We start from the raw sequence: 19,165 nt of genomic DNA, 5'->3' as shown, positions 1-19,165 counted from the left end.
CTTTTTAATCACTTGTTATGTCTTTTTTATTTCAGTTTCTACTTAAGTAGCTTAAAAACTGGACCAATGTAGACAGTTTTCCAATTATGGTGCATCTTTGTTAGAGGATACAATGGGTAATGTTTTGTGGTTTCTTTAATTAAATATTTAAAAACATTGTAGGGGTGGGCGTTAGGCACAGTGGGTAAAGTACTACTTGGCATATACATCCTATATCTAAGTTCAAGTCCTAGAGCTGCTTCTGATCCAGATTCCTAGTAATGTGCTCTCTGGGAAGGCAGCAGATTATGGCTTAATATTTGGCTCCTGCCATCTATATGGAAGACCTGTACTGAGTTCCTGGCTCCTGGCTTCGGTCTTTCCCAGCCCTGGCTGTTGCAGGCATTTGGAGAGTGAACAAGCAGATCAATGATCTCTGTCTCTCTGCCTTTCAAATAAAATGAAAATTGGAAAAACAAATAAAAAAACTTTGTTGAAGCACAATATGCATATAGAAAAATACACCTGTGAGAAGTATACTAGTTAGTGAATTTTCACAAACTCAGCATAACTATAGATAACATCTATATCAAGTAACAGAACATCACCCAGAAACCCCCTCAGATCCAGTTACGAGCTCTATAAGAGTAAACCTGTCCTGACATCTGTTTGTTCTTTGCCTATTTTAATATGAATTGAGGGTCTGTGCTAAGTGGGCTAAGCCTCTTCTGCAGCACCAGCATCCTATATGGGTGCTGTTTCTAGTACCAGCTGCTCCTCTTCCAATTGAGCTCTGTATTTATAGCCTGGGAAAACAGTAGCAAGATGGCCCAGGTGGTTGGGCCCCTGCAACTGTGTGGGAGACCTGGAAGAAGCTCCCGGCCTCCTATTGGACCATCGCGGGCTGTTGTGCCCATTTGGGGAGTGAACCCATGAATAGAAGACCCTTCTCTCTGTCTCTCCCTTTCTCTGTAACTTTTCCTCTCAAGTAAATAAATAAAATCTTTTTAAAAATATGAATCAAATTATAAATACTGTGCTCTTTTTGACTGACTTTTTTTAAAAATTTTTAATTATTTAATTTTTTGGAGAGACAGAGTGACAGAGGAAGTATATTTCCTCCTTAAGTTTGGAAAGGAGATGAATGTTTGACCTAGTTAAGATGCCTGCATTCCATTTCAGAATGCCTGTGATGCTGGCATCTCATATGGATGCTGGTTCAAGATGGAACCATTTCACTTCAGATTCAGCTCGCTGCTAATGTGCCTGGGAAAGCAGCAGAAGATGGCCCAAGTGCTTAGGCTCCTGCACTCACTTGGGAGACCCCAAGGAACCTCCTGGCTCCTGACTTTTGGCCCCTCCAGCCATTGAGGCCATTTGGGAATCAACCAATGGATGGAAGACCTTTCTCTCTCTGTCTCTTCCTGTGTATCACTCTTTCAAATAAATAAATAAATTTTTTTAAAAGAGATTGATTTAATAAGAAAGATTTCCATTTTTCTTGTTTCATATGCATTTAAGGCTTTAATATTAATTTATTTATTTGTAAGGCAAAGAGATATCTATCTACTGTTTCACTTCCCAAATGGCCACAACAATAGGGGCTGGACCAGGCAGAAGCCAGGAACCTGGAGCTCCATCGGGCTCTTCTACCTGGATGGCAGGGCCCTAAGTACTTTGGTCTTCCTCTGCTGCTTTCCAGGCACATTAGCAGGGAGCTGGATCAGAAGCAGAGAGGCTAGGACTCAAATTGGCACTCCAGTAAGAGATGCTGGCATTGTAGGAGGCAGCTTAACTCACTGCAACACAGCGCTGACCCCTGCAGATGATTTTCTAGTTACCTTTCTGTAACTGGCTTCTGTCTTCTGTTTTCAGAGAAGTCTGAGTACTATGAATGATTTTAATCTTTTGCGTGTACTGAGGCTTTCATAATGACCATAGAGTCAGTTTTGGTAACTATTCCATGTGCACTTAAGAAGAATGAATTCTGTTATTTAGTGCAGTGTTTGATGTGTGTCAGTTACATCAACTTTGTGTTCATCTCACTGATTTTTTTTTTTTGATTTACTGAGTCTGTCAGTTTTTGAAAAGGATGTTAAAATTCTTTCTGTGATATCTTTTTTAATTTCTGTCAGTTTTTATTTATATATTTTGAAGCTGTGTTGTTAAATATATGCATATTTAAAAGTATTGTATCTCCTGTCAGATTCACATTTTTATCATTATGCAATGTCCCTCTTCAGTAATTCATTTTCCCTTAAAATGTACTTGGGTTTTAAGTTTGAACAATGTACTTATTTCCATCCTCTTGCTTATAATCTTCCTATGTCCTTGTATTATGTGTATCATCTCACTATTTTCTGTCTGATTTACCTATTTTATGTTCCTTTTTCTCATTTTGAATTACTTTAATTATTTAAAAAAATTCTCCAATTAGCTTATTATACCTTCTTTACTATTTTTAGTTGTTACTTAGAAGAGCATTAAGTTTATTCTTGACTTACACAGTCAATCCGCAATAAAATGCACTCCCCCAGCACTGTTAGAACAGTTGCCAGTTTCACTGCATTCATCCCTCTCCTATTTTATGGGTTCTTATTGTTACGCATTTTAGTTCTGCATATAACTGAGAATTCACTGATTTGTTATTTTTCACATTTGATATTTATTTATATTTACTCCAGAATTTACCCGTTCCTTAATGAATTTCCAGTTTTCCATTTTTCATCTGCTTAAAGAACTTAGTGTTTCTCTTAATGAAGGCTTGCTAATTCTGTCACACGTTATTGTCCAAAACTCCTTTACTTTTACCTTCATTTTGAGATGTTTACTAAAACAGATTTTTTGATTATAAGTTATTTTATTTTGATATTTTACAGAAACCATACTTCTGTCTTCTGACTTAAATAATTTCTGTTACCAGCTACAGTCTTGTTTCTATCCCTGTGCAGGGAATCTTTTTTTTTCCCCCTGACTGATTTCAGTGTTTTCTTCTGAGGTGACTAAATCCAGTTTTGTTAGAATTTATCCTGCTTAGAGTTCATTGGTTGAAATTTTTTATCAGTTATCAAAAATTCTTTTCTGTTATTTCTTCTAATATGGTTTCTTCAAAGTCTCCTTTTTGTAGACTGTGCTTTCAGGTATATTAGTTGTTTTGAGTATATCCACAAGTTTCTTAAATTCTCTTTCTCCTATTTTTTTTCTCCCATGATGCTTCAGTTTGGATTTTTATATTGACTCCTCTTTTTGGTCACAAATCCTGTCTTTCTTTGTGTCCTTTGTGTCATTAGATCCATGTATTGAGTTCATAATTCAGACATTGTATTTTTTCAGTTCCAGAATTTTTTATGGATTCTAATTGTAGAAAAGTCTCCAGGTTTTTTTGTTGTTCTTGTTGTGTGAAGATTTATTTATTTATTTGAAAGGCAGAGTTTACAGAGAGAGAGAGATCTTCCATCTGCTGGTTCGCTCAAATGGCCACAATGGCCAGAGCTGGGCTTGTCTGAAGCAAGGAGCTTCCTCTGGATCTCCCATGTAGATAGCATGGGCCCAAGGACTTTGGCTGGCTTCTGCTGCTTTCCCAGGCACATTAGCAGAGAGCTGCATCAGAAGTGGAGTAGCCGGACTTGAACCTGCACCCATAGGAGATGCCAGTGTCACAGGTGTGGCTTTACCTACTACACCATAACACTGGCTACAAGTCTCCAGTTTTAAAAACTATATTGCATTTATTTCCTTTTATTTTCTTAAGCATACTAATCATAGGTATTTTAATGTCTATATGCCAGTTTCCGTCTGGTTCTATCATCTGTTTTCTTTTTTGATTAATGGTCATATAGTGTTGCCTCGTTTATGTCTAGTAACTGTTATTATATGCTAGACATTGTGAATAGAATCCTAGAGGCTCAGAAGATTCTTGTAATAGAGAAGGTTTTCTTCGTTTCTCTCTTAGGTAGATAGAGTGGGCAATGGCTTTCAGTAATTGATCTAGATCACAGCTGGATTGTAGTATTGCTGACTCTTACCTCTGATTCATTCTGTTCCTAGGATAAGGCCTCCCTTGTATTTCAAAGCAAGAGCCTGACATGTATTTGTCTCTTCAGCCCTAAAAGACTCTGGGAGATTCAGTTTTGTCCTTCGGTGCTTTTCAGTTTAACCTTTAGCCTCTACAGCTTCAAAATTTGACAAATATCTTGAGGGGGAGACTGACCATGAGTTTGAGGGCCTTTCAGTCTCCAGTTTTGTCACTCCAGCCCCCTATGAGTACCAAACCTCTGTTTCTCTGCCTCCCAATAATGGCTTTCTACCAAGAGTTCCACCTGGGTTTTTAACTTCTAGCCACACCCAGAACTGATAAGTGACCCCGTGTGAAAAGTAGTTGTAGGTCCTCAATATAAATTGATGACACCCTAATTTAGGACTTCATCTTTACCAGTTTTGTTTCAGACTCCCTCCCCAGTAGGTCGTGGTCTCCTACCTCTCCAGCCACACCATAACCTCAGAATTCAGTTTTGTGAGGAAAATTGGCCATGCAGTTGAGGCTCCTGAAGTCTCCAGTTTATTATTAATGCCAGAGAACAACTAAAATTGTTGCTGGTTACTCTTTCTCCCAGCGGTAACCTCCTGCTTGAGTCAAACACTGATCCTCAGCCTACCCTGAGTCAACAGATGTCCCCAGAGACAAAACAGCTCCCTGTCCAGATTAGCTTACCTCTGAGTGATGCTTCTCTGGAACTTTAGTTCATGTGGTAGCAATTGTTTCTGTACTTTTCCAATGCCTTTAAAATAAGATTTTTGTAATTAATTGGGATTTTTCCAGTTTTTGATATCTGAAGTGTTGACCTGATGCATCCTACTACATCCTAGGCAGAAGCAGAAATTCTGGTTATAAATGAACTAAGTAATGTATATTCCACTTAGAAAATACTCAGATAACATTACTTTTTGTCATTGATTTGCTTTTTCTTTTTGTGTTGTTCATTGATAAGAAAAAATAAAAGATTCCTTACCGATTTTAATGAATTAGTAAATGTAGTATTTTACTCTTTAGTATATATTTTGCTACTGTCTGGCATTTTCTGTCTTTTTCTTTAAAGTTAAGATTTCATTAAATGTAAATGTAACTATGTAAATAATCAATTATAGCATTGATTTTCTTCTGTGAATGTAGTTTCAGATGATAATGAAGACATCGATGGTGATGGTGTTCATGAAATAACAAGCCGAGACAGCCCAGTTTATCCCAAATGTTTGCTTGATGATGACCTTGTCCTTGGAGTTTACATTCACCGAACTGATCGACTTAAGTCAGATTTTATGATTTCTCACCCAATGGTAAAAATTCACATCATTGATGAGAATACTGGCCAATATGTCAAGAAAGATGATAGGTAATTTTTTTAAATTGCATAGCTAACCCTTGAAGTTGAGACTGTCTACTGTAGAAGTCCTCTTTTCTGCCATAAGTAGTTGAAAGTGAATGGGGATGGAGCTATGAATTTGTGTTAGAGAGAAATCTACTAGTTGTATATGTCCATCAAACAGTTAATATTGATCTTTGTGCTTTACAGAAGAAATTGAGAACATCTAAATTCAGTAACTTGTTTTAAATGGAGGGGAATAATTCATTTTAAATAGTGGAAAGGTGCTACAATGCTTAATAACTAATTTATGGCATAAACCTGGATTGTGAATACCTTAAGTTGTAGTATAAATGCTTTAGTTATATAACTTCATATTTTTCTTTTGAAAATATGTTAACTGGACCGCAGGTGAGGTAAATGAATCTTGATTTTTTTCCGCTGAGGTTGCCTCTATAGCGAATACAGCTCGAAGGCCCACATAAAAAGTAAAATAAAATAAATTGAATAGAATTCTAAGAAATTATTTTCTTGGTAAGATGACAGGGGAGAGAAATACAAAGATTGTCCAAAAAGGATCATTCGTGTATTCAGTTGTCACAAGACATACAAAGCAACTATGACAAACAGGTTGCAATTTTGTGTTCATTTTATTTAACTAAATTTACTTTTTATCACAAGATTATTTAAAATTCTTAAGGTATTGCTTTTTTCTAGTTATGTGTGGAGAAGGTATAATCATAACCTCTCTCTATATAATAAAATTTAATTTTATAAAACCAACTAGTAATAAATAAAGGGAAGACAATAGTAATGCACTACTACCTCTAAGTCTTATAAAGTTTATAATTTTCTAGATGGACAGTAAAAAATATTTTCCATTTGTAGCATATGGCTATTCGTTATTTCTGGTTGACTTACCTTGTACAGTATGAAGTTTTCCTCATCTTTTGTAATTTATCATGAAGAATTGTGTTAATAGAAGTATCTCTCTTTGAATAGTGAACGGCCTGTTTCATCTTACTATGAGAAAGAGACTGTGGATTATATTCTTCCTATTATGACACAGCCATATGATTTTAAACAATTAAAATCAAGGCTTCCAGAGTGGGAAGAACAAATTATATTCAATGAAAATTTTCCCTATTTGCTTCGAGGTTTTGATGAGAGCCCTAAAGTCATCCTGTTCTTTGAGGTATGAATTGAATAGAGCAATTTAAAGTAAATTTTAGTTAATACTCAATAGCACAAATGTAAGCTGTTTTTTTGTAGTTCAGTAATGAAACAAAGTAATGTTAGAATTTAATTAATACATTTTGTGTTGTAATACACTTTGGAGATTTAGGTTGAGAGGCCTTTTTTAAGCAGTGATAGTATGTTTGCTGAGCACTTACCAGTGCTAGTCATTAACCATTTGATCCACTGTATATTATTTAATCCTTACAGCAATCCCATAATTACAATGATAAGTCTAATCAAAATGAATACAACCCTCCATTCTTAACCCATTTCACAAAATATGAACTCATTTAACTGTCAGTCTCCATGAGAATTATGTATATCACCTGTATAAGTAAAGATAACATACATAGATAGGCCGGCGCCGTGGCTCATTAGGCTAATCCTCCACCTATGGCGCTGGCACCCCGGGTTCTAGACCCAGTTGGGGTGCCAGATTCTCTTGGGGTTGGCCCCTCTTCCAGTCCAGCTCTCTGCTGTGGCCTGGGAAGGCAGTGGAGGAAGGTCCAATTGCTTGGGCCCTGCACCCGTATGGGAGACCAGGAGGAAGCACCTGGCTCCTGGCTTCAGATCAGAACAGCGTGCCGGCCATAGCAGCCATTAGGGGAGTGAACCAACGGAAGAGGAAGACCTTTCTCTCTGTCTCTCTCTCTAACTCTGTCTGTCAAAAAAAAAAAAAAAAAACCTAGATCAACACAATGAAATATACAACCAAAAGTAGTGTAAAACTTCTTAGATGTGAAGGGTTAGTGGAGAACCAGAGCAGTCAGGGAAAGCTCTGTGGAACAGATGGCTTTAGAGCTGACTTGTCCTTCTAATCATTTTTCTAAGAAGAATGAAGGATATCAAGGAGCAGAGTACACAGGATTTACCAAAGTCACTCTTTTTTTTTTTTTTTTTTTTGACAGGCAGAGTTAGACAGTGAGAGAGGGAGAGACAGAGAGAAAGGTCTTCCTTTTTCCGTTGGTTCACCCCCCAAATGGCTGCTACGGCCGGCGCGCTACACCGATCCGAAGCCAGGAGCCAGGTGCTTCTTCCTGGTGCAGGGCCCAAGGACCTGGGCCATTCTCCACTGCGCTTCGGGGCCACAGCGGAGAGCTGGACTGGAAGAAGAGCAACCGGGACAGAATCCAGCACCCCAACCAGGACTAGAACCCGGGGTGCCGGTGCCGCAGGCGGAGGATTAGCCTAGTGAGCTGTGGTGCCGGCTGACTTGAGCCATCTTCTACTGCTTTCCCAGGCCATAGCAGCAGAGAGCTGGATCAGAAGTGGAACTGGGACTCGAACAGGTGCCCATAGGGGATGCTGGCACTGTAGGTGGTGGTTTATCCGCTATGTCACAGCACTGGCCTTGAGTTGCTTGTTTTGATGATCCTTGACTTTCAGGTTTCCATGTGTACTTATGATAAAAATATTCTACCATTTACGTCTGTGATTATGTTGGGTATGATGTATATAGAGAGCTGTGATATTTTAAAAAGGTTGTAATGTGTATCTCAAAGAATATTTTCTTCCTCATAGAAATTTATTTTTATAATGTTCTTTATTTTAGTGTTAAGAGATTTAAGAATGCTTGATTTTTAGATTTATAAATACTTTCATTACTTCTTGATTTTTAACATAATGTGCTATTTCCTGTATGACTACTTTTTAATTTCAACGCATTAAGGACTTAGTGAAGACAACTTTGATTGTATTGTTCAGAATTCCTTAAAGCTGTTATTGAATTTGTAAATATTTACCCTAAGGGAAAAATAACTGACCCATGTAGATATGTGCACAACAATATTTATTTCCACATTGTTTATAATAGCACACTTTTAAGAAGATAAAAGTATGTAAATTTCAGAGATTTGATTCAACAGATTATGATTTTTATTAAATTTATTACATTTATAACACATACTACCAGGCCACCCTCAACATGATGATATTCTTGTGTATTTATTGACATGAAGAGATATCTACTATATAGTATGTGTTAAAAAAAAAAGAGTGTATTAGATTTGTAGTGACATACATAATTTAGGAATACACAAAAAAATTTAGGTATGTATAAACCAGATGTCAATGGTAATTATCTGCGGGTCTGGATTATAAGTTGCTTTTACTTTGCATATGTATTTTTCTTTATCATCAGTGTTTTTTAACTAAGCATACATTATATCTGAAAAGAGATTGCAGTGTCTAGAGTAGAGGGCTAAATAGAACCCATATTGTTTTTTAAGCAGTCTTTTATAAAGATTTGTTATTTCAGCTGAGTTGTTGATAATCATTATTAAGTTCTAGGAAAAAGCCTCTGACAAATACCTGGAATACAGTTTCTGTTGCAGATTTTGCAAATCGGTTAGTTTTAACATCCAGACAGGACAGAGGTATGAAAGAAATCCTCTTAAGAAACCTAATTACCAATATCTATCCAAAGAGAAAACCCTCAACTTTAGAAAGGTGATCCAAGCAAGGACCAGAGATAGAACCATGAGCTTTTAAATAATCCTTTGAAATCTGCTCTGGTAACATAAAACATGATCAAGCTTAAGAATTCTGTTCCTAGTATATATGTGCTTGAAATATATTCAAGAGACTTGATACTTTGCTTTGGTCTAAAAATTACTCTTAATAAAAGATTTATTAATGAAAGATAAAATAACGAGAAAAATGGACCCTCACTAACTGGATGAGTCAGCTTTAAGTTGCATGAAATAAGATAAAAATATTTTTACTCATATTAATGATAATATTCATTCTAATATTAAATTTTAGGTGGCCTAGTATTCTGAGAAGTAATTTTTAAAATTTATTTGCAGATTCTTGATTTCTTAAGTATGGAAGAAATTAAGAATAACTCTGAGGTTCAGAACCAGGAATGTGGCTTTCGGAAAATTGCCTGGGCATTTCTTAAGGTATGTTTTTCACTTATTTTAACACTTTTAAAATAATCTTTATATCTGATTGGCTGCTTTTCCCCAAGTCAGTTTGTTTTCATATAAGGACTAATGATCTAAGGTGAGATTGCAGATTGCAGTGATGTTCATTGTTAACTCATTCAAATCTTTATATATTGATTGATTGCTTAATATGTGAGTGTTACACTATTTGGCTTTGAAAATTCATTGTTAAAAAAGATACAGAAGCCGGCGCCGCGGCTCAATAGGCTAATCCTCCACCTTGCGGCGCCAGCACACCAGGTTCTAGTCCCGGTCGGGGCACCGATCCTGTCCCGGTTGCCCCTCTTCCAGGCCAGCTCTCTGCTGTGGCCAGGGAGTGCAGTGGAGGATGGCCCAAGTCCTTGGGCCCTGCACCCCATGGGAGACCAGGAGAAGCACCTGGCTCCTGCCATCGGATCAGCGCGGTGTGCTGGCCGCAGCGCGCCTACCGCGGCGGCCATTGGAGGGTGAACCAACGGAAAAAGGAAGACCTTTCTCTCTGTCTCTCTCTCACTGTCCATTCTGCCTGTCAAAAATTAAAAAAAAAAAAAAAAAGATACAGAAGCCCTGCCATCCTTATTCAGCCCAACACATACTTATTAAGTCCTATGTATCAGCCACTGTTCTCGTCAGTGAACATATAGAGAAGATAGATTTCTTAAATTCATATCAAAAAAGTAATTGGCTATATAATTTATTGAGAAGTTTTATAAATACTGTGAAAAGGAATGGGGTGGGTGATGGAAACAAGGGTCATGTGAGGCCAAGGAAAGGTTTCCTAAGGGAGAGACAGCTAAGCTGAGAATTAGCAAGAGGGTGACCACAGGGAAGAGAGAGTTCCAGGTACAGGGTATCATATGCAAAGATCCTAATATGGGAAACAGCAAAGTTGGCTTGGATAACCAATACAAAGGTGCTGAATTTGGAGGACAGAAGTTGACGGGCAGAGAGGTGCAAGAAGAGGTGAATGCAGTTTTGATTATATAGTATCTTCTCAGCTGTTACAGCAGCAAGAAGCCATTACAGAATTTTAAAGAGCAAGGACAGGCTATGATAGCATTTTTTATTTTATTTTATCTTATTTTTAAAAAAGATTTGTTTATTGATATATTCAAAAGGCAGAATAGCAACAAGAAACTAAGAGAGAATCTCCCATCTGGTGGTTCACTCCCTAAATGCCAGAAACAGCCAAAAATAGGCCAGGCTGAAGCCAGGAGCCAGGAACTCCATTCTGCTCTCCTATATGGGTTGGAGGGACTCAAATGCTTGGGTTATCATTTGCTGTTTTCCCAGGCACATTAGCAGAGAGCTGGCTCAGAAGTGGAGTGGCCAGGACTTGAACTGACAGGCTTTTATGGAATGCTAGCATTGCAAAAGGCAGATTAGCCCTAGCCCGCTGTGCCATAACACTTCCCCCATGATAACATTTTAAACAAAAGGATGAAGTAATCTGAATTATATTTCAGAATAATTACCCTAATATATGGAGAATGATTAGAGAGGAAGCAAATATAGGTATTAGAAGATGAAGTTAGGGAATAGTTGCAGTAGTCTAGTGCAAAATGGCTGTGTCTTCAACTAGGAAGTTTTAGTAGAGATGAAAAACATGGATAGATTGATGTTTATTCCTGGTATCCTTTATTTCTGACTTCACATCCAAATTTGAAATGTGAAAATTTTGAGTAATTATTCTGTTTTTTACCATCTTACAAAGATGTTTTCATTTGTCCAACCATCCATTCAACAAATATTTATTCTCTCTGAAATGCAAGACAGTCTGCCAAATAAAGAGCATTCATAGATAAATTAGGCACTACATCTGCCCTGATTAGGATTATATGTAAGTATATTACCTACGTGATCATGTGCTGTAGTGTAGATGCTGTAAAAACCCAGTTAAGGTATTTAATCCACACTGGGGGTTAGAGAGAAACTTTAATAGGGATGTAGTCAGAGTCTTCTATCAACTTGGCCCAGTTGATGCAATATTTAATGTTATCATTCTATCACACAGACCTTTTTCTAAACCCTCTCCCATACTGATTTAGAGGAAAAACAAACCAAAATTCCTGTAAAGTGGCAAACATTGTTTTCTTGTGGCTTTTTTAGAAACTGCTTTGATTCCTTCTGTGCTAGGGTTTGTGCAGACCTGCAGTGTTTACTCTATCTATTGTACTTAGGAGACAATCATGTATTCCATAGCATTTTAACTTATAAGTATTATATGGGTTTTTAATTTATTTATCCATCTTAAGCCTTTAGCAGAAATGGCAATCAAGAATTCTCCCTTATCCCAACCCTCCCTCCACCATAAAGGGTAAGGTATTCTGTGTGCTTCCCTTATTATAACATTAATGTGTACCCTTCATTTTCAGAATCAGTTGTAACTTACTTTTGCTAAATTTGTTGAACATTTTTAGTTCTTATTTTACAAGATCTCTGCATTTAATATATCACTCCCTTGATACTCTCAATTCTATAGTATCACCAGTTCTCAAACATTTTAATGGCATACAGAAAGCTTCTGAATGTCTAGTGAGAGAATTAATAAATGTATAGAAAAGGTGACTAGGATAAAAATTTATCTTCAAGAAAGTGCCATGAATCAACTTAAAATTCAAATATTTTATTATACCTCTCTATTGCTTCTGAGGGGTAGCTTGATTAATTATAAAGTTATTATGGTAGTTCAAATTACACTTGATCCCAACTCTCAGCTATGCCTTCAGGCACTTTTAATGCTTTTAGCACATACAGATGACATTCCTTTAAATTATAACTAAGCCTCATTTGTTTGAGCTTTTCATTATATAAAATAACCATAATGGCAGGGGCTTGGCTGGATCTCAGCTATCATCTAATTCTAAGTAGCATACTAATGCACACTAAATTACCTGGTATATATTAAAACAGTTTACAGAATCACAGTAATAAAGCTTTGAACAGATGGTAGAAGGATTTTTCAAGGGAGTCCGTAATGCTAAATACTCTATACTGGAACATTTAAAAAAAAAAAAAAAAAAGGTATCAGATTGAAAGGCAGAGTGAAAGAGAGAGGAGAGGAATGATGGGGGTGTGTGAAAGAGATTTTTCTATCTGCTGGTTCACCCCCCAAATGGCTGTAAGGGCTGTGGTTGGGGCAGGCTGAAGCCAGGTGCCAGAAATTCCATCCAGGTCTCCCATGTAAGTGGCAGGGACCCAAGTACTTGGGACGTCTGCTGCCTTCCCAGAAGCGTTAGCAGGGAGCTGGATTGGAAGCACAGAACCTGGGCTCAAACTGGGGCTCCTGTATGGAAAGCTGGCAGGACAGCCTGCTGAGCCACAACCCCAGTCCTGTGCCTGAACTTTTTTACCCAGTTTGAAACTGTCCCTCACACCTTCTGTCATCTGATACCCACCGCATCACTCTTCAGCTTATAACCCCCATTGGCCGTACATCCGTTACTAGGGGGTTGAGAGAAAAGATGGGCTATATTTTTGCATTCTCTGTTTCCTTGTTGATGCATCATCCCTAATCTCAGTACAGTCTGGTTTTTTCTGTGCACTAAAGCTTCTCCAACCATATCACTGATGACTTTTGTTTGCCGAGTTTTTCAGTTGTTATTTTATGTGTATTTAGTACATTACTGTCTTAACACTGTTTCCTTAGCTTTTTTGATACCATTCTTTTCTGATTTCCTTTTGCAATTCTTTCAGATCTTTTATGGCCTTCTACCTACCTCTTTAATATCAGTCTTACTCATAGTTTCATTCTTAACTGACTTTCTTGGATCTTTTTTTTCTGTACTTTAGATTTATAAATGCAGTTACCTAATGGACATTTCACTACATGACCCATATATATTTTAAATTCTCTCTTTCCCCTTTTCTCTCCGCTAAATTGGTAGGCAGTACTGCTACCTTCTACCCAGTCCCCCAAATTTATGACCTTAGAGTTGCATGTCTGTTTTGGTAGACACAAATCCCATATAGCTGTTTGATTCAAATAATTAAAAAAAAAAAAAAAAAAAAACTGGCTTCAGATCGGTGCAGCGTGCCGGTCACAGCTGCCGTTTCGGTAGTGAACCAATGGAAAAGGAAGACCTTTCTCTCTGTCTCTCTCTCTCTCTCTCTCGCTAACTCTGCCTGTCAAAAAAAAAAAAAAATTAAATTGAGGGGCTGCTGCTGTGGCATAGCATGTAAAGTTGCCACCTGTAGTGCTGACCATCCCATATGGGCTCTGGTTCGAGTCACGACTGCTCCACTTCCAGTCCAGCTCTCTGCTATAGCCTGAGAAAGTAGTGGAAGATGGCCCAAATCTTTGGGCCCCTGCACCCACGTGGGAGACCCAGAAGAAGCTCTTGGCTTTGGATTGGCGCAGCCATTGCAACCATCTGGGAAGTGAACCAGTGGATAGAAGACCTGTCTGTCTGTCTCTGCCTCTCTAATAAATAAATAAATCTTTAAAAAAAAAAATATGTTACTGGGAGCAGATATTTAGCCTACTGGTTAAGATGCCTGTGTCCCACATTGGAGTGCCTGGGTTCAATTCCCAGCTCTTGCTCCTGACTTCAACTTCCTGCCAGTTCAGACCCTGGGACACAGTGATGATGGTTAAACTAATTGGGTTTCTTCCCCCATGTAGAAAAACTGGATTGTGTTCCTGGCTCATGGCTCCAGGCCCAGCCTTGCCCTAGTTGTTAAGGGCATTAGGGAAGAGAAGCAAAGGATGGGAGGTTCTCCCTCTCCCCTCTCCCCTCTGCCCTCTACCCTCTCCCCTCTCCCTGTCTCCCCGTCTCCCTCTCCCTCCCCCTCCCTTCCCCTGTATTTTCCTCAAATAGATTGATTAAATAATAAAAATACTGATATTAAGTAAATAGAAAATGTGTCTGCTCTCCCTCTCCCCTCTCCCCTCTCCCTCTCCCTCTCTTCCCCTGTATTTTCCTCAAATAGATTAAATAATAAAAATACTGATATTAAGTAAATAGAAAATGTGTCTGTGTTTAAATATACTGCTTAATCTTTGTCATTATTATTTCAAACAAATATGTATTGATCACCCCTTTGTGCAAAGTGACTTCTGGCACATTAATGTAAATGTTTTACCTGCAGTCTGAAGTTGTACAGTTGAGAAGAGAGCTATCAGGAAAATATTTTAAGTCATTTGAGTTACCTTTTGTCAAAATGATCTGGAACTGTGCTTAACCAACTTTGTCAATGTTCTTTGCTTTACAAATCTAAGGAGTTTTAATTATGCCATGTTCAAATCTTTTAAAATAGATTTTGACTATATTGTCAGTTTTATTGGATGTGTTCATTTTCTGTGAAGGTAACATTTTATATGAATTCTTATTTTAAGCTTCTGGGAGCCAATGGGAATGCAAACATCAACTCAAAACTTCGCTTGCAGCTGTATTACCCACCTACTAAGCCTCGATCCCAGTTAAATGTTGTTGAGGTGTTTGAATGGTGGTCAAAATGTCCCAGAAATCGTTATCCATCAACATTATATGTAACTGTGAGAGGACTGAAAGTTCCAGACTGTGTAAGTAATATCACATATGAATGTGTATTCTTTACTGCTGAAATTATATTATGAAATAATGTTTTCTATTTGTACGAGATACCATTTCTAAAATTATTTTTAAATTGTAGTTTAATAGAAAGGTGCCTTGAGAGATTATATATTGAGTCTGGAATAGTTGATACTTAAAAGATACTTAAATGAATTTTTTAAAATATTGAGTGCATACTTCAGTGTTGGGAAAAATACTTTGTTATTATTGGCTTTTAAAAATTAAAGATAAGAGGATAGCTAAAACTGGGCTTGACAAGTATTTTCCAGTGAAGAGCCAGATTAGTAAGTATCTACATAACGTAGGTATATAGTATCCAAACAGACAGGCATGAAATGTCCCAGTAAAACTTTTGCAAAAACGGTCACCAGTCCAGCTTTGGTTTATGGGTAGTTTGCTGACCCCTGACTTTCAGGTATATTTTTCACAATAGGTTTACTGGTTTATTTTAAAACCAGTAAATTTTTCTGCTGCTGTTTTCATAGATTAATATTACAAATGATCTTAGGAAAATATCAGTCCTAAAATGAAAATTTTTTGTTTTTGTCTTATTATAAGACATTAATCTTTTTAAGTTAGTTGCACATTCTATAGGTAGTATTATATACTGTGCCTTCAGGGTGTGAATGGAGTAAAATAAAATCTATCACTAAGAAATGAGGATTTAAAAACCTTTGGATTTTTATGATATTAGTTTTATGATTTTAAAACCAAAGGTACCATAATATTTCAGAACCACAGCCTAATACCTGTTTTAGGTATTGCTAAGGAAGTGAAAGGCATTTGGCATGGTGGTTAAGATGTTGCTTGAGATGCCCGCATCCCATATCCATGTGCCTGGATTCAAGTACCAGCTCTGCTTCTGATTCTAGCTTCCTGCTAGTGCGCACTATAGGATGCAACAGGTAAAAGGCTAAAGAGCTTGGGTCTCTGCCATCCCAGATGGAGTTCTTGCTAGACCTAGATGGAGCTCTTGGCTTTTGGCTTCAGTCTGGTCCAGCCCTGACTTTTGTAGGCATTTGGGAAGTGAACCAGTGGATAGCAGATCTCTATCTCTGCCAAATTAAAAGAAGGAAAAAGGGAAAGAAGAATAGAGAGGGACAGAGTTATTAAAACCATTTTATGTAGCATTGGAATCATGTTTTTGCTTCAGACTTTTAAAGCCTTTTTATAGGACTGTAATATCAATCAAGCAGCTTTTGTTTATTGTAATATTGTACAAATAAAAGATTTTTTTTCTAGATTGCATTTTGAAAAAATTTACATTTTAAAAATATTTATTTATTTTCACCTAATTGAAAGGCAGAGTGACAGAAAGAGAGAAAGGAGGAGAGAGACTGGGAGAGAAAGATATGGATCTTCAGGTACTGGATCACTCCCCAAGTACTTAGGGGAGTCAGGACTAGACCATGCCAAAGCCAGGAGCTCAGAACTCCATCCATGTCTCCTGCATTGATGGCAATAGATCCAAGTACTTAAGCCATTTTCTGCTGCCTCCGAAGATGTATTAGCAAGAAGCTGGATTGGAGTGGAGGTGCTGGGATTCTAACTAGCACTCCAGCATGAGATAGTGGGCATTGCAAGCAGTGAATTAAACAGCTGTGCCACCACACTCACCCCTGAGTATGTGTGTGCTAGAATAGAGAAAAAGAGAAACATGATAAAAGTTTTCTCATTTATTTTTCACGTTTAGATAAAGCCATCTTACCGTTCTATGATGGCTCTTCAGGAAGAAAAAGGTAAACCTGTGTATTGTGAGCGTCACCATGAGTCAACTTCCGTTGAGACAGAACCTGGATTAGAGGATTCAAAGGAAGTGGTAAAGTGGAAACGACTGCCTGGGCAGGTGAGGTGTCTGATAACACCAGAGGCACTTGCGTATTTACTCGTTACCTTAACAGCTCCAACAGCTCTCAGGTTATCTACCTTATAATTTTACACTATATACTACTTAAATGTTCTATTCATATTATAGATAAATTCAGTACCAGTTAGGCATGAAAAAGAGATTACTTGATTTTATGGAGAACTGATTCTTTGTTTAGAAAGTAATTTACTATAATTTTTCATCATTCTGTTAACTTGCTTTTCTCTTCCTCTGTGTCACAGTAAAGGGACTTAAAAAAAAAACAAAATCTGCTAAATTTCAAGTCATGAACCAACTTTTGCATTTGAATATTCACTGATTTGTACTTTTTACATGCATGTTTTTTAGGCTTGCCGTATCCCAAACAAGCACCTTTTCTCACTAAATGCAGGAGAACGAGGATGTTTCTGTCTTGATTTCTCCCACAATGGACGGATATTAGCAGCAGCCTGTGCCAGCCGTGATGGCTACCCAATTATATGTGAGTGATAATCCATGCTGTGTAATCTGATGGTAGTCTGTGTGGAAGACATTCTTTGTTTTTTTTTAAATTCATTGAAATTGTAATTTGACTAATCCCCAATTAAACAGCTTCCTTCAAATAAAGAAGCAAGTGTTTTTATAATAATTTTACCATTTTCTTAACAATAGCTAACAAAAAATATAATTAATGATCAAATTAAGGATGGTAAATGTATTTTTAAAACATACAGAAAGATTTATGTAAACATTTTCAATTTTAAATATAGAAAGTTAGAAGCATTAAGGATTAATAAATCTCATGAGGAATTTTAGCCAAAGTGGTTAGTTTATAGTACTATATTGATTTTAATTATGAAAGCCCACAACTTTGTTGTGCTCTCGAACAGCAAGAGTTGGCTAGTGAGTGACTAGATGAAGACTTCTCATTATGATAGGGAAGTCAGTGGAGAGGCCAAGAAAAATTATGTCTGTAGTTTTTTAGAGATTTTTTTAAGTGAGCATTATCATATGGTATAGACTAAAGCTTTGAATACTCTCCCCTCCTTTTGGCTAGGTATTCTAAATAGCTCTCCTCTGCAGGAAGTAACCTTCTCACAACACCTGCCCTACAAGCCACATGGTGTTGGATTTTCCTCAGCTTCACAAAGTTTTTTATTCCTTGGTTTCCCTTTTTTCAGTGGAAGCTCATAATTGACTTGATTGGTATTTATTTAATAAATATTGCTCCCCATGAAATAATAATGGACTTTAAAAATATGTAATTATTTGTGTAGTTTGATTACCACTATGCTAGCTGTTCTTTGAAAAGCCTTTTCTTAACCTCACCTTGTATCACCACTTGAGGGAGCTGTAGTGTTAAATGATACCTCTGGTTGTTTGAGTGTTATTTGCACAGCACCTGCACTGAGCAAGGTCAAACAAAGCCAAGTCCTGAGAATCAAGCCACTTGTGGAGCCACTAGACTGTCAAAGAGTGATAAGTCTTTAGGGATGTGGCTTTTGGTGGTGGTAGTGGGGAGCCAGCTTCTGCCTGGCTCCAGATTTTCGTTAGTTCCTAAGGCTACTTTAGAGTTTAAGAGAGAAGGATGGACTAGGGTGAGGTAAAGCATGATAAAGCTCAGTATTCTTACTGAGATTTTTCTTGAGTAAATACAAACTTTATTTACTCTCCAAAGTTCTGAAAAATGCTGATTTTGACAGTTTTTACCAGTTTTCTTGTTGCTTCTCTAAGGGAGCAGACTTTCCAAGGTTCTTATTTTGCTGTTTCATCCGAGTTGATTAATATTTTAAAGGACAATTTGATTTTACCACTACGTGAAAGTAGAGACTAAAAACTTTGTTCAGTTTAGTGCAATTTTAGATTTCATTGTGTATATAATGTAAATAATTCAGTGTTTTGACTGTCACATTGAGTCACTATTAATTCCTTCACTTTGTTGGAATCTTTTTCTGACAGCATAGTTTTCATCTCTCATTACTTCAGATAATTAAAATTTTGTTTGAAATTTCATTTTCAGATCAAATAATATCTTAATCATGAAGTGAATTACAATGCAAATGTCACTTATTTGACAAGAATAATTCATTTTATATATTATGCACTTTAATATATTATAAAATTTTATGTGTAAATTCTTGTGTCTGAAGAAAATAAAAACTATCCTTACGTAGATTTTTAAATTTTGTTTACACTGCAAATGTCTTTGGTTATAATTTTGTTACAAACAGAGCTTGACTTATGCATAAATTATTTTTA

At 37.0% G+C, this 19,165-nt stretch overlaps 1 protein-coding gene across 5 annotated transcripts in view; it reads left to right on the top strand.

Annotated features, from left to right (window-relative positions):
• AHI1 (Abelson helper integration site 1) overlaps positions 1-19,165 on the top strand; it is a 222,181-nt gene that overhangs the window by 37,860 nt on the left and 165,156 nt on the right. For all 5 annotated transcript variants that reach the window (XM_062186803.1, XM_062186804.1, XM_062186801.1 and 2 more), the window contains 6 exons: positions 5,150-5,369; positions 6,342-6,534; positions 9,386-9,481; positions 14,844-15,029; positions 16,754-16,906; positions 17,276-17,408. In XM_062186803.1, coding sequence (XP_062042787.1) covers positions 5,150-5,369; positions 6,342-6,534; positions 9,386-9,481; positions 14,844-15,029; positions 16,754-16,906; positions 17,276-17,408 — 981 coding nt within the window. The remainder of the gene's footprint in view (positions 1-5,149; positions 5,370-6,341; positions 6,535-9,385; positions 9,482-14,843; positions 15,030-16,753; positions 16,907-17,275; positions 17,409-19,165) is intronic.

This window comes from Lepus europaeus, chromosome 3, assembly GCF_033115175.1.
Source record: "Lepus europaeus isolate LE1 chromosome 3, mLepTim1.pri, whole genome shotgun sequence".
Taxonomy (NCBI): Eukaryota; Metazoa; Chordata; class Mammalia; order Lagomorpha; family Leporidae; genus Lepus; species Lepus europaeus.
Note: the sequence above shows the minus strand (reverse complement) of the source record. Positions and strands in the feature narration are given on the sequence as shown.